The 15,753-nt window shown below is 47.4% G+C and overlaps 1 protein-coding gene across 2 annotated transcripts in view; it reads left to right on the top strand.

Annotated features, from left to right (window-relative positions):
- The window catches only part of LOC135564482 (tyrosine-protein kinase RYK-like), a 159,998-nt gene that overhangs the window by 136,242 nt on the left and 8,003 nt on the right, over positions 1-15,753 (top strand). For both annotated transcript variants that reach the window (XM_065009493.1, XM_065009492.1), the window contains 3 exons: positions 3,735-3,844; positions 5,942-6,101; positions 9,097-9,233. In XM_065009493.1, coding sequence (XP_064865565.1) covers positions 3,735-3,844; positions 5,942-6,101; positions 9,097-9,233 — 407 coding nt within the window. The remainder of the gene's footprint in view (positions 1-3,734; positions 3,845-5,941; positions 6,102-9,096; positions 9,234-15,753) is intronic.

Below are 15,753 nucleotides of genomic sequence, written 5' to 3'. Positions count from 1 at the left end.
GTTTATTCTCTGTAGGGGTGGTGGTTTATTCTCTGTAGGGGTGGTGGTTTATTCTCTGTAGGGGTGGTGGTTTATTCTCTGTAGGGGTGGTGGTTTATTCTCTGTAGGGGTGGTGGTTTATTCTCTGTAGGAGTGGTGGTTTATTCTCTGTAGGGGTGGTGGTTTATTCTCTGTAGGGGTGGTGGTTTATTCTCTGTAGGGGTGGTGGTTTATTCTCTGTAGGGGGTGGTTTTTATTCTCTGTAGGGGTGGTGGTTTATTCTCTGTAGGGGTGGTGGTTTATTCTCTGTAGGGGGTGGTGGGGGTTTTTATTCTCTGTAGGGCTGGTGGTTTATTCTCTGTAGGGGTGGTGGTTTATTCTCTGTAGGGGTGGTGGTTTATTCTCTGTAGGGGTGGTGGTTTATTCTCTGTAGGGGTGGTGGTTTATTCTCTGTAGGGGTGGTGGTTTATTCTCTGTAGGGGTGGTTTATTCTCTGTAGGGGTGGTGGTTTATTCTCTGTAGGGGTGGTGGTTTATTCTCTGTAGGGGTGGTGGTTTATTCCTCTGTAGGGGTGGTGGTTTATTCTCTGTAGGGGTGGTGGTTTATTCTCTGTAGGGGTGGTGGTTTATTCTCTGTAGGGGTGGTGGTTTATTCTCTGTAGGGGTGGTGGTTTATTCTCTGTAGGAGTGGTGGTTTATTCTCTGTAGGAGTGGTGGTTTATTCTCTGTAGGGGTGGTGGTTTATTCTCTGTAGGGGTGGTGGTTTATTCTCTGTAGGGGTGGTGGTTTATTCTCTGTAGGGCTGGTGGTTTATTCTCTGTAGGGGTGGTGGTTTATTCTCTGTAGGGGTGGTGGTTTATTCTCTGTAGGGGTGGTGGTTTATTCTCTGTAGGGGTGGTGGTTTATTCTCTGTAGGGGTGGTGGTTTATTCTCTGTAGGGGGTGGTTTATTCTCTGTAGGGGTGGTGGTTTATTCTCTGTAGGGGTGGTGGTTTATTCTCTGTAGGGGTGGTGGTTTATTCTCTGTAGGGGGGTGGTTTATTCTCTGTAGGAGTGGTGGTTTATTCTCTGTAGGGGTGGTGGTTTATTCTCTGTAGGGGTGGTGGTTTATTCTCTGTAGGGGTGGTGGTTTAGTGGTGGTTTATTCTCTGTAGGAGTGGTGGTTTATTCTCTTTAGGGGTGGTGGTTTATTCTCTGTAGGGGTGGTGGTTTATTCTCTGTAGGGGTGGTGGTTTATTCTCTGTAGGAGTGGTGGTTTATTCTCTGTAGGAGTGGTGGTTTATTCTCTGTAGGGGTGGTTTATTCTCTGTAGGGGTGGTGGTTTATTCTCTGTAGGGGTGGTGGTTTATTCTCTGCAGGGGGGTGGTTTATTCTCTGTAGGGGTGGTGGTTTATTCTCTGTAGGGGGGTTTATTCTCTGTAGGGGGTTATTCTCTGTAGGGGTGGTTTATTCTCTGTAGGGGTGGTGGTTTAATCTCTGTAGGGGGTTTAATCTCTGTCGGGGTTTATTCTCTGTAGGGGTGGTTTAATCTCTGTAGGGGGTTTATTCTCTGTAGTGGTGGTGGTTTATTCTCTGTAGGGGTGGTGGTTTATTCTCTGTAGGGGTGGTTTAATCTCTGTAGGGGGGGTTTATTCTCTGTAGTGGTGGTGGTTTATTCTCTGTAGGGGTGGTGGTTTATTCTCTGTAGGGGTGGTGGTTTATTCTCTGTAGGGGTGGTGGTTTATTCTCTGTAGGGGTGGTGGTTTAATCTCTGCAGGGGTGGTGGTTTATTCTCTGTAGGGGTGGTGGTTTATTCTCTGTAGGGGTGGTGGTTTAATCTCTGTAGGGGTGGTTTATTCTCTGTAGGGGTGGTGGTTTATTCTCTGTAGGGGTGGTGGTTATTCAACCATGCTGGTCATTTATGAACATTTGAACATCTTGGCCACGTTCTGTTATAATCTCCACCCGGCACAGCCAGAAGAGGACTGGCCACCCCACATATGCTCTCTCTAATTCTCTCTTTCTTTCTCTCTCTCGGAGGACCTGAGCCCTAGGACCGTGCCCCAGGACTACCTGACATGATGACTCCTTGCTGTCCCCATTCCACCTGACTGTGCTGCTGCTCCAGTTTCAACTGTTCTGCCTTATTATTATTCGACCATGCTGGTCATTTATGAACATTTGAACATCTTGGTCATGTTCTGTTATAATCTCTACCCGTCACAGCCAGAAGAGGACTGGCCACCCCACATAGCCTGGTTCCTCTCTAGGTTTCTTCCTAGGTTTTGGCCTTTCTAGGGAGTTTTTCCTAGCCACCGTGCTTTTACACCTGCATTGTTTGCTGTTTGGGGTTTTAGGCTGGGTTTCTGTACAGCACTTTGAGATATCAGCTGATGTACGAAGGGCTATATAAATAAATTTGATTTGATTTGATTTGGTTTATTCTCTGTAGGGGTGGTGGTTTATTCTCTGTAGGGGTGGTGGTTTATTCTCTGTAGGGGTGGTGGTTTATTCTCTGTAGGGGTGGTTTATTCTCTGTAGGGGGGTGGTTTATTCTCTGTAGGGGTGGTTTATTCTCTGTAGGGGGGTGGTTTATTCTCTGTAGGGGTGGTGGTTTATTCTCTGTAGGGGGGGGTTTATTCTCTGTAGGGGTAGTGGTTTATTCTCTGTAGGGGGTGGTTTATTCTCTGTAGGTGTGGTTTATTCTCTGTAGGGGTGGTTTATTCTCTGTAGGGGGTGGTTTATTCTCTGTAGGGGTGGTGGTTTATTCTCTGTAGGGGTGGTGGTTTATTCTCTGTAGGGGTGGTGGTTTAATCTCTGTAGGGGTGGTTTATTCTCTGTAGGGGTGGTTTATTCTCTGTAGGGGGGTGGTTTATTCTCTGTAGGGGTGGTTTATTCTCTGTAGGGGTGGTGGTTTATTCTCTGTAGGGGTGGTGGTTTAATCTCTGTAGGGGTGGTTTATTCTCTGTAGGTGTGGTTTATTCTCTGTAGGGGTGGTGGTTTATTCTCTGTAGGGGTGGTGGTTTAATCTCTGTAGGGGTGGTTTATTCTCTGTAGGGGTGGTTTAATCTCTGTAGGGGTGGTTTATTCTCTGTAGGGGTGGTGGTTTATTCTCTGTAGGGGTGGTGGTTTAATCTCTGTAGGGGTGGTTTATTCTCTGTAGGGGTGGTGGTTTATTCTCTGTAGGGGTGGTGGTTTAATCTCTGTAGGGGTGGTTTATTCTCTGTAGGGGTGGTGGTTTAATCTCTGTAGGGGTGGTTTATTCTCTGTAGGGGTGGTGGTTTAATCTCTGTAGGGGTGGTTTATTCTCTGTAGGGGTGGTGGTTTATTCTCTGTAGGGGTGGTTTAATCTCTAGGAGTGGTGGTTTAATCTGTGTTGTGGAATTGTAATTATTTAAAAGCTCACCAACCAGGCTAGTCCTCTGAATATCCACTTTCGTTCTCTCTCTCTCTCGGTCTCTGACTTTCTCTCTTTCTCTCTCATTCATATACTTACATGTACATATTCTCATTCACCCCTTTAGATTTGTGTGTATTAGGTAGTTGTTGGGGAATTGATAGATTACTTGTTAGATGTTACTGCCCTGTCGGAACTAGAAGCACAAGCATTTCGCTACACCTGCATTAACATCTGCTAACCATGTGTATGTGACAAATACAATTTGATTCGTCTTTCTCTCGGTGTCTCTTGCTCTCCATCTATCGGTATGTGTGTGTGTGTGTGTGTGTGTGTGTAATATATATGTATATGTGCTTATTTTCTCTCCTCCCTCTCTAGGCCATCTCCCAGCAGGACTTAGTCCACATGGCAATACAGATAGCATGCGGGATGAGCTACCTGGCCAGAAGAGAGGTCATCCACAAAGACCTGGCCTCCAGGAACTGTGTGTGAGTATCTCATGACGGCCCTTCTCGTGCTAATATACCATTTTTTTTAAACCTACAGAAAGTGTTGCGTATCAACTATTGTTGTATTGAGTGTTGATGGATTTGTATATTCTGCGAAGAGTTCTACCCAAAGGTTTTGTTTAATTTAATTCCATTTATTCATTATGAATGATACAAATATGTAAATTGCGTTCTTGGTTCTAGATCAATAAGACACGTACAATTTATACAGTGCTAGTCAGAAGTTTGGACACACCTACTCATTCAAGGGTTTTTCTATTGTTTTTACTATTTTCTACATTGTAGAATAATAGTAAAGACATCAAAACTATGAAATAACACACATGGAATCATGTAGTAACCAAAAAAAGTGTTAAACCAATCCAAATATATTTTAGATTCTTCAAAGTAGCCACCCTTTGCCTTGATGACAGCTTTGGACACTATTGGCATTCTCTCAACCAGCTTGACCTGGAATGCTTTTCCAACAGTCTTGAAGGAGTTCCCACATATGCTGAGCACTTGTTGGCTGCTTTTCCTTCACTCTGCGGTCCAACTCATCACAAAGCAACTCAATTCGGTTGAGGTTGGGTGATTGTGGAGGCCAGGTCATCTGATGCAGCACTCCATCCAATCTCTTTCCTGGTCAAATAGCCCTTACATAGACTGAAGGTGTGTTGGGTCATTGTCTTGTTGAAAAACAAATGTTAGTCCCATTAAGCACAAACCAGATGGGATGGTGTATTGCTGCAGAATGCTGTGGTAGCCATTCTGGTTAAGTGTGCCTTGAATTATAAATAAATCACCAACAGTGTCACCAGCAAAACACCATCACACCTCCTCCTCCATGCTTCATGTTGGGAACTACACATGCAGAGATCATCCGTTCACTTACTCTGCGTCTCACAAAGACAAGGTGGTTGGAACCAAACATCTCAAATTTGAACTCATCAGACCAATGGACAGATTTCTACCAGTCTAATGTCCATTGCTTGAGTTTCTTGGCCCAAGCAAGTCTCTTCTTCTTAACGGTGTCCTTTAGTAGTGGTTTCTTTGCAGCAATTAGACCATGAAGACCTGATTCACACAGTCTCCTCTGAACAGTTGATGTTGACATGTGTCTGTTACTTGAACTCTGTGAAGCATTTATTTGGTCTGCAATTTCTGAGGCTGGTAACTCTAATGAACTCATCCTCTGCAGCAGAGGTAACTCTGGGTCTTCCTTTCCTGTGGCGGTCCTCTTGAGAGCCAGTTTCATCATAACGCTTGATGGTTTTTGAGACTGCACTTGAAGAAACTTTCAAATTCTTGGAAGTCCAAGAAGACTTGAGGCTGTAATCGCAGCCAAATGTGCCTCAACAACGTACAGAGTGAAGGGTCTGAATACTTATGTAAATGTGATATTTCAGTTTGTATTTTTACAAAAACCTGTTTTTGCTTTGCCATTTTATTGTGGTTATTGTGTGTGGATAGATGAGGGGGAAAAAACAATTGAATTATTTTTAGGCTGTAACGTAACAAAATGTAGAAAAAGTCAAGTGGTCTGAATACTTTCCGAATGCACTCTATCTACCTCAATTACCTAGTGCTTTATATAGCTCCACATTGATCTGGTACTTCCTGTATATAGCTCCACATTGATCTGGTACTTCCTGTATATAGCTCCACATTGATCTGGTACTTCCTGTTTATTGCGCCACATTGATCTGGTACTTCCTGTATATAGCTCCACATTGATCTGGTACTTCCTGTTTATTGCGCCACATTGATCTGGTACTTCCTGTATATAGCTCCACATTGATCTGGTACTTCCTGTTTATAGCTCCACATTGATCTGGTACTTCCTGTATATAGCTCCACATTGATCTGGTACTTCCTGTATATAGCTCCACATTGATCTGGTACTTCCTGTATATAGCTCCATTCTTGCATATTTTATTGTATTCCTCTTGTTACAATATAATTATTTTGTTACTCTCCATCGCAGGGAAGGTCTCGAAGCATTTCACAGTGAAGTCTACCACCCGTTTTATTCGCTGCGTGTCATAGAAAGTCTATTGTAGAAGGTTAACCTTGTTCTCCCCTCCTCCCTGGTAGTATTGACGACAGCATGCAGGTGAAGATCTGTGACAACGCCCTGTCCAGAGACCTGTTCCCTATGGACTACCACTGTCTGGGAGACAACGAGAACAGGCCGGTCCGCTGGATGGCCCTGGAGAGCCTGCTCAACCATGACTTCTCTAGTGCTAGTGATGTGGTGAGAACACACACACACACACACACACACACACACACACACACACACACACACATACACACACACACACACACACACACACACACAGCTACTGTAGACAGTCAGGAAGCTACTGTAGACAGTCAGCAAGCTACTGTAGACAGTCAGGAAGCTACTGTAGACAGTCAGGAAGCTACTGTAGACAGTCAGGAACCTACAGGAAGCTACTGTAGACAGTCAGGAAGCTACTGTAGACAGTCAGGAAGCTACTGTAGACAGTCAGCAAGCTACTGTAGACAGTCAGGAAGCTACTGTAGACAGTCAGGAAGCTACTGTAGACAGTCAGCAAGCTACTGTAGACAGTCAGGAAGCTACTGTAGACAGTCAGGAAGCTACTATAGACAGTCAGGAAGCTACAGGAAGCTACTGTAGACAGTCAGGAAGCTACTGTAGACAGTCAGGAACCTACTGTAGACAGTCAGGAAGCTACTGTAGACAGTCAGGAAGCTACTGTAGACAGTCAGCAAGCTACTGTAGACAGTCAGGAAGCTACTGTAGACAGTCAGGAAGCTACTATAGACAGTCAGGAAGCTACTGTAGACAGTCAGGAAGCTACTGTAGACAGTCAGGAAGCTACTGTAGACAGTCAGGAAGCTACTGTAGACAGTCAGGAAGCTAGCTCAGGTTCCATGGGATTCTACTTTTATAGAATGAGCCAGACTTCCCTCATACCTGACCTCCTCATTCCTACTGTGGCTCTGTTGCCCTCCCTCCCTCCGCACCCCTCCCTCCCTCCGCACCCCTCCCTCCTCCGCACCCCTCCCTCCCTCCACACACCCCCCTCCCTCCTTCCACACCCCTCCCTCCTTCCACACCCCTCCCTCCTTCCACACCCCTCCCTCCCTCCACACCCCCTCCCTCCTTCCACACCCCTCCCTCCCCTCTACACCCCCTCCCTCCACACCCCCCTCCCTCCTTCCACACCCCTCCCTCCTTCCACACCCTTCCCTCCCTCCACACCCTTCCCTCCCTCCACACCCCTCCCTCCCTCCTCATCCCTCCCTCCTCACCCCTCCCTCCTCATCCCTCCCTCCACACCCCTCCCTCCCTCCTCATCCCTCCCTCCACACCCCTCCCTCCCTCCTCATCCCTCCCTCCCTCCACACACCCCTCCCTCCACACACCCCCCCCTCTTTCCACACCCCTCCCTCCTTCCACACCCCTCCCTCCCTCCTCACCCCTCCCTCCTCACCCCTCCCTCTCTTTATATTGTCAGGACTTCCTCTAAAGCTCGCTGGGTCATAGGTTACGACACACACGTTACTGTTAATGAACCAGAGTTACACACACACACACACACACACAGTCACATCACGATGACTCTCAAGTGCTGGTGGTAGTCACTGTTTCCATCTGAGTCACACGGTGAAGATAAAACCTCAGTGAAGACACAGTGAAGATAAAACCTCAGTGAAGACACAGTGAAGATAACACCTCAGACTTTCTCCTAAATCTTTCATTGATGTCAGAGGGATATTTTTCACAGAGCGTGTGCCTCAAGTCTGTCTACTTCTCCCAATGAGCTTCTGGTTGAATGTCTCATGTCTGTCTACCACTCTCAATGAGCTTCTGGTTGAATGTCTCATGTCTGTCTACCTCTCCCAATGAGCTTCTGGTTGAATGTCTCATGTCTGTCTACCACTCTCAATGAGCTTCTGGTTGAATGTCTCATGTCTGTCTACCTCTCCCAATGAGCTTCTGGTTGAATGTCTCATGTCTGTCTACCTCTCTCAATGAGCTTCTGGTTGAATGTCTCATGTCTGTCTACCTCTCCCAATGAGCTTCTGGTTGAATGTCTCATGTCTGTCTACCACTCTCAATGAGCTTCTGGTTGAATGTCTCATGTCTGTCTACCTCTCCCAATGAGCTTCTGGTTGAACTCCCATTGTTTTATGGTCTTTGTAGAACACTGGCCAATCTTCTGAAGATGACTGATGAATGAATCGGTGACTTGGTTCCAAAACCATAATTATGTTTATATGATTGCCCTTCATATTTATACTCTACTGGACTAGTCTTCTCATGTTCTGTTGTTTGGAAATAGGAAATTGATTAAAAGCTGAAGTTAGATTGATTCAGTATGTTGAGAGTTGTAGCCAGTAGCTACCATGGTTCTGATGTCTTCCTGTTTCCAAGCACTGCGGTGTCCAGAGGGAGACGGCCCTTATCAAAAACTTTTAACAACAATGTTTTCTGAAGTTGGTGTACATATTTCCGTCTATATTTCCTTGCTTTGTGTCAGTGGAATGCTTGGTTCAAACCGTTGGTGCTATGCAGGCTGGACAGAACATGACTTTCCTTGACACTGACCTCACACCGAGACACCTTGACCCTTGACCCTAACATAACGCATTGCTGTAACACAATACCACCTGATTATAATCAAACGTATTGCAGATACTTTGTGGGGGTTTTTTCCCAGCTGTCTCCGAGTCCTAGTTTGTGTTTGTCTGCCTACATATGTCTACAGTAGCTTGCTGACTGTCTACAGTAGCTTGCTGACTGTCTACAGTAGCTTGCTGACTGTCTACAGTAGCTTGCTGACTGTCTACAGTAGCTTGCTGACTGTCTACAGTAGCTTGCTGACTGTCTACAATAGCTTGCTGACTGTCTACAGTAGCTTGCTGACTGTCTACAGTAGCTTGCTGACTGTCTACAGTAGCTTGCTGACTGTCTACAGTAGCTTGCTGACTGTCTACTGCCTACATATGTAGCTAATGTTGCACAGAAACAATGGTCAGTAGAGATGACACACAATTACATATGACTTTCTGTATGTGTCATCCTGTCTTGTTGGCCATATGGACGACTGTCCATCCCAAATTAATAGAAATACTAGAACGAGAAAAACCCCTCAGACATACATTCTAGTCATTTTTATTTCTATAGTCTGTGGTCTATAACCTATAACCTCTGAGCTTGTTGTCTAACCTCTGACCTTGTCCCTGTTCCTCAGTGGGCGTTTGGTGTGACCCTGTGGGAGTTGATGACCTTGGGACAGACCCCCTACGTCGACATCGACCCCTTCGAGATGGCAGCCTATCTGAAGGATGGATACAGAATAGCACAGCCAATCAACTGTCCCGATGAACTGTAAGTAAAAAAGCTGGGGTCAATCAACTGTCCCGATTTAACTGAAACACAACAGGTTGACTGTGGGAACCCTCCACAGGGTTGACTATAGGAACCCTCCAGATGGTTGACTGTGGGAACCCTCCAGATGGTTGACTGTGGGAACCCTCCACAGGGTTGACTGTGGGAACCCTCCAGAGGGTTGACTATAGGAACCCTCCAGATGGTTGACTGTAGGAACCCTCCAGATGGTTGACTGTAGGAACCCTCCAGATGGTTGACTGTAGGAACCCTCCAGAGGGTTGACTGTGGGAACCCTCCAGAGGGTTGACTGTAGGAACCCTCCAGAGGGTTGACTGTGGGAACCCTCCAGAGGGTTGACTGTGGGAACCCTCCAGATGGTTGACTGTAGGAACCCTCCAGATGGTTGACTGTAGGAACCCTCCAGATGGTTGACTGTGGGAACCCTCCAGATGGTTGACTGTAGGAACCCTCCAGATGGTTGACTGTAGGAACCCTCCAGATGGTTGACTGTAGGAACCCTCCAGATGGTTGACTGTAGGAACCCTCCAGAGGGTTGACTGTGGGAACCCTCCATAGGGTTGACTGTAGGAACCCTCCAGATGGTTGACTGTAAACCCTCCAGATGGTTGACTGTAGGAACCCTCCAGATGGTTGACTGTAGGAACCCTCCACAGGGTTGACTGTAGGAACCCTCCAGAGGGTTGACTGTGGGAACCCTCCAGAGGGTTGACTGTGGGAACCCTCCAGAGGGTTGACTGTGGGAACCCTCCAGATGGTTGACTGTGGGAACCCTCCAGATGGACACACAAGGAGTCTCTGTTTACATGTTTTATGGACCGTTACAGCCCAGCAGCAGCCAGTCGTCCATCTATCAACATCATTCATTACTGAGTCTTACCCTGACCTTGTGGTTCCTGTCATGCGTTCCAAATTCCACCCTATAGCCTATGAAGTGCACTACGTAGTGTCAAACGCAATGACCTGTAGGGCATAGGTGGCCATTTGGAACGCACAGAAGGAACCACAAAGGATCAGGGCTCGACCAGCGCCCTAATTAGGGAATAGTGTGGCATTTGGGATCCCGCCTGTGGCCACTTGCCGTTTATTGTCCCCAAGACAAACCTATATGATTTACAGTTGGATGAGCGGCCACCAGCAGAGGAGATGTTGTAAACCTATATGATTTACAGTTGGATGAGCGGCCACCAGCAGAGGAGATGTTGTAACAACGGTTATCGAGGGAGCTGAACATGCTTCAGAAGTGTTGAATTGGATCTTTCCACCAAAATAGAGAAGAATAGACCTTGAGGGATGCAGGTATGATGGTATGGTATCCCGTGGTACTGCACCAATGAGGGTATGGTGTATTGTGTTGGTACTGCACCAATGATGGTATGGTAACCTGTGGTACTGCACCAATGATGGTATGGTAACCTGTGGTACTACACCAATGAGGGTATGGTGTATTGTGTTGGTACTGCACAAATGATGGTATGGTAACCTGTGGTACTGCACCAATGATGGTATGGTAACCTGTGGTACTGCACCAATGATGGTATGGTAACCCGTGGTACTGCACCAATGAGGGTATGGTGTATTGTGTTGGTACTGCACCAATGATGGTATGGTAACCTGTGGTACTGCAACAATGATGGTATGGTAACCTGTGGTACTGCCCCAATGATGGTATGGTAACCTGTGGTACTGCACCAATGATGGTATGGTAACCTGTGGTACTGCACCAATGATGGTATGGTAGCCTGTGGTACTGCCCCAATGATGGTATGGTAACCTGTGGTACTGCACCAATGATGGTATGGTAACCTGTGGTACTGCACCAATGATGGTATGGTAACCTGTGGTACTGCCCCAATGATGGTATGGTAACCTGTGGTACTGCACCAATGATGGTATGGTAACCTGTGGTACTGCCCCAATGGTGGTATGGTAACCTGTGGTACTGCACCAATGATGGTATGGTAACCTGTGGTACTGCCCCAATGATGGTATGGTAACCTGTGGTACTGCACCAATGATGGTATGGTAACCTGTGGTACTACACCAATGAGGGTATGGTGTATTGTGTTGGTACTGCACAAATGATGGTATGGTAACCTGTGGTACTGCACCAATGATGGTATGGTAACCTGTGGTACTGCACCAATGATGGTATGGTAACCCGTGGTACTGCACCAATGAGGGTATGGTGTATTGTGTTGGTACTGCACCAATGATGGTATGGTAACCTGTGGTACTGCAACAATGATGGTATGGTAACCTGTGGTACTGCCCCAATGATGGTATGGTAACCTGTGGTACTGCACCAATGATGGTATGGTAACCTGTGGTACTGCACCAATGATGGTATGGTAGCCTGTGGTACTGCCCCAATGATGGTATGGTAACCTGTGGTACTGCACCAATGATGGTATGGTAACCTGTGGTACTGCACCAATGATGGTATGGTAACCTGTGGTACTGCCCCAATGATGGTATGGTAACCTGTGGTACTGCACCAATGATGGTATGGTAACCTGTGGTACTGCCCCAATGGTGGTATGGTAACCTGTGGTACTGCACCAATGATGGTATGGTAACCTGTGGTACTGCCCCAATGGTGGTATGGTAGCCTGTGGTACTGCCCCAATGGTGGTATGGTAACCTGTGGTACTGCCCCAATGATGGTATGGTAACCTGTGGTACTGCACCAATGATGGTATGGTAACCTGTGGTACTGCCCCAATGGTGGTATGGTAACCTGTGGTACTGCACCAATGATGGTATGGTAACCTGTGGTACTGCCCCAATGGTGGTATGGTAACATTTACATTTACATTTAAGTCATTTAGCAGACGCTCTTATCCAGAGCGACTTACAAATTGGTGCTTTCACCTTATGACATCCAGTGGAACAGCCACTTTACAATAGTGGTAACCTGTGGTACTGCCCCAATGGTGGTATGGTAACCTGTGGTACTGCCCCAATGATGGTATGGTAACCTGTGGTACTGCCCCAATGATGGTATGGTAACCTGTGGTACTGCACCAATGATGGTATGGTAACCTGTGGTACTGCACCAATGATGGTATGGTAACCTGTGGTACTGCCCCAATGGTGGTATGGTAACCTGTGGTACTGCACCAATAGTGGTATGGTAACCTGTGGTACTGCACCAATGGTGGTATGGTAACCTGTGGTACTGCCCCAATGGTGGTATGGTAACCTGTGGTACTGCCCCAATGGTGGTATGGTAACCTGTGGTACTGCCCCAATGGTGGTATGGTAACCTGTGGTACTGCCCCAATGGTGGTATGGTAACCTGTGGTACTGCACCAATGGTGGTATGGTAACCTGTGGTACTGCACCAATGGTGGTATGGTAACCTGTGGTACTGCACCAATGATGGTATGGTAACCTGTGGTACTGCACCAATGGTGGTATGGTAACCTGTGGTACTGCACCAATGATGGTATGGTAACCTGTGGTACTGCACCAATGGTGGTATGGTAACCTGTGGTACTGCCCCAATGGTGGTATGGTAACCTGTGATACTGCACCAATGATGGTATGGTAACCTGTGGTACTGCCCCAATGGTGGTATGGTAACCTGTGGTACTGCCCCAATGATGGTATGGTAACCTGTGGTACTGCCCCAATGGTGGTATGGTAACCTGTGGTACTGCCCCAATGATGGTATGGTAACCTGTGGTACTGCACCAATGGTGGTATGGTAACCTGTGGTACTGCCCCAATGATGGTATGGTAACCTGTGGTACTGCCCCAATGATGGTATGGTAACCTGTGGTACTGCACCAATGATGGTATGGTAACCTGTGGTACTGCACCAATGGTGGTATGGTAACCTGTGGTACTGCCCCAATGATGGTATGGTAACCTGTGGTACTGCACCAATGATGGTATGGTAACCTGTGGTACTGCCCCAATGGTGGTATGGTAACCTGTGGTACTGCCCCAATGATGGTATGGTAACCTGTGGTACTGCCCCAATGATGGTATGGTAACCTGTGGTACTGCACCAATGATGGTATGGTAACCTGTGGTACTGCCCCAATGATGGTATGGTAACCTGTGGTACTGCACCAATGATGGTATGGTAACCTGTGGTACTGCACCAATGATGGTATGGTAACCTGTGGTACTGCACCAATGGTGGTATGGTAACCTGTGGCACTGCCCCAATGTTGGTATGGTAACCTGTGGTACTGCACCAATGATGGTATGGTAACCTGTGGTACTGCCCCAATGGTGGTATGGTAACCTGTGGTACTGCCCCAATGGTGGTATGGTAACCTGTGGTACTGCCCCAATGGTGGTATGGTAACCTGTGGTACTGCCCCAATGGTGGTATGGTAACCTGTGGTACTGCCCCAATGGTGGTATGGTAACCTGTGGTACTGCCCCAATGGTGGTATGGTAACCTGTGGTACTGCCCCAATGGTGGTATGGTAACCTGTGGTACTGCCTCAATGGTGGTATGGTAACCTGTGGTACTGCACCAATGGTGGTATGGTAACCTGTGGTACTGCCCCAATGGTGGTATGGTAACCTGTGGTACTGCACCAATGGTGGTATGGTAACCTGTGGTACTGCACCAATGGTGGTATGGTAACCTCTGGTACTGCACCAATGATGGTATGGTAACCTGTGGTACTGCACCAATGGTGGTATGGTAACCTGTGGTACTGCCCCAATGATGGTATGGTAACCTGTGGTACTGCCCCAATGATGGTATGGTAACCTGTGGTACTGCACCAATGATGGTATGGTAACCTGTGGTACTGCCCCAATGATGGTATGGTAACCTGTGGTACTGCACCAATGATGGTATGGTAACCTGTGGTACTGCACCAATGATGGTATGGTAACCTGTGGTACTGCACCAATGGTGGTATGGTAACCTGTGGCACTGCCCCAATGTTGGTATGGTAACCTGTGGTACTGCACCAATGATGGTATGGTAACCTGTGGTACTGCCCCAATGGTGGTATGGTAACCTGTGGTACTGCCCCAATGGTGGTATGGTAACCTGTGGTACTGCCCCAATGGTGGTATGGTAACCTGTGGTACTGCCCCAATGGTGGTATGGTAACCTGTGGTACTGCCCCAATGGTGGTATGGTAACCTGTGGTACTGCCCCAATGGTGGTATGGTAACCTGTGGTACTGCCCCAATGGTGGTATGGTAACCTGTGGTACTGCCCCAATGGTGGTATGGTAACCTGTGGTACTGCCCCAATGGTGGTATGGTAACCTGTGGTACTGCCCCAATGATGGTATGGTAACCTGTGGTACTGCACCAATGGTGGTATGGTAACCTGTGGTACTGCCCCAATGATGGTATGGTAACCTGTGGTACTGCACCAATGATGGTATGGTAACCTGTGGTACTGCACCAATGGTGGTATGGTAACCTGTGGTACTGCCCCAATGATGGTATGGTAACCTGTGGTACTGCACCAATGATGGTATGGTAACCTGTGGTACTGCCCCAATGGTGGTATGGTAACCTGTGGTACTGCCCCAATGGTGGTATGGTAACCTGTGGTACTGCCCCAATGATGGTATGGTAACCTGTGGTACTGCACCAATGATGGTATGGTAACCTGTGGTACTGCCCCAATGATGGTATGGTAACCTGTGGTACTGCACCAATGATGGTATGGTAACCTGTGGTACTGCACCAATGATGGTATGGTAACCTGTGGTACTGCACCAATGGTGGTATGGTAACCTGTGGTACTGCCCCAATGGTGGTATGGTAACCTGTGGTACTGCCCCAATGGTGGTATGGTAACCTGTGGTACTGCACCAATGATGGTATGGTAACCTGTGGTACTGCACCAATGATGGTATGGTAACCTGTGGTACTGCACCAATGGTGGTATGGTAACCTGTGGTACTGCACCAATGGTGGTATGGTAACCTGTGGTACTGCCCCAATGGTGGTATGGTAACCTGTGGTACTGCCCCAATGATGGTATGGTAACCTGTGGTACTGCCCCAATGGTGGTATGGTAACCTGTGGTACTGCACCAATGATGGTATGGTAACCTGTGGTACTGCCCCAATGGTGGTATGGTAACCTGTGGTACTGCACCAATGGTGGTATGGTAACCTGTGGTACTGCCCCAATGGTGGTATGGTAACCTGTGGTACTGCCCCAATGGTGGTATGGTAACCTGTGGTACTGCCCCAATGGTGGTATGGTAACCTGTGGTACTGCACCAATGGTGGTATGGTAACCTGTGGTACTGCACCAATGGTGGTATGGTAACCTGTGGTACTGCACCAATGATGGTATGGTAACCTGTGGTACTGCACCAATGGTGGTATGGTAACCTGTGGTACTGCACCAATGATGGTATGGTAACCTGTGGTACTGCACCAATGGTGGTATGGTAACCTGTGGTACTGCCCCAATGGTGGTATGGTAACCTGTGATACTGCACCAATGATGGTATGGTAACCTGTGGTACTGCCCCAATGGTGGTATGGTA

This window comes from Oncorhynchus nerka, linkage group LG25 (assembly GCF_034236695.1).
Source record: "Oncorhynchus nerka isolate Pitt River linkage group LG25, Oner_Uvic_2.0, whole genome shotgun sequence".
NCBI lineage: Eukaryota > Metazoa > Chordata > Actinopteri > Salmoniformes > Salmonidae > Oncorhynchus > Oncorhynchus nerka.
This window is presented reverse-complemented; position numbering and strand designations above follow the sequence as displayed.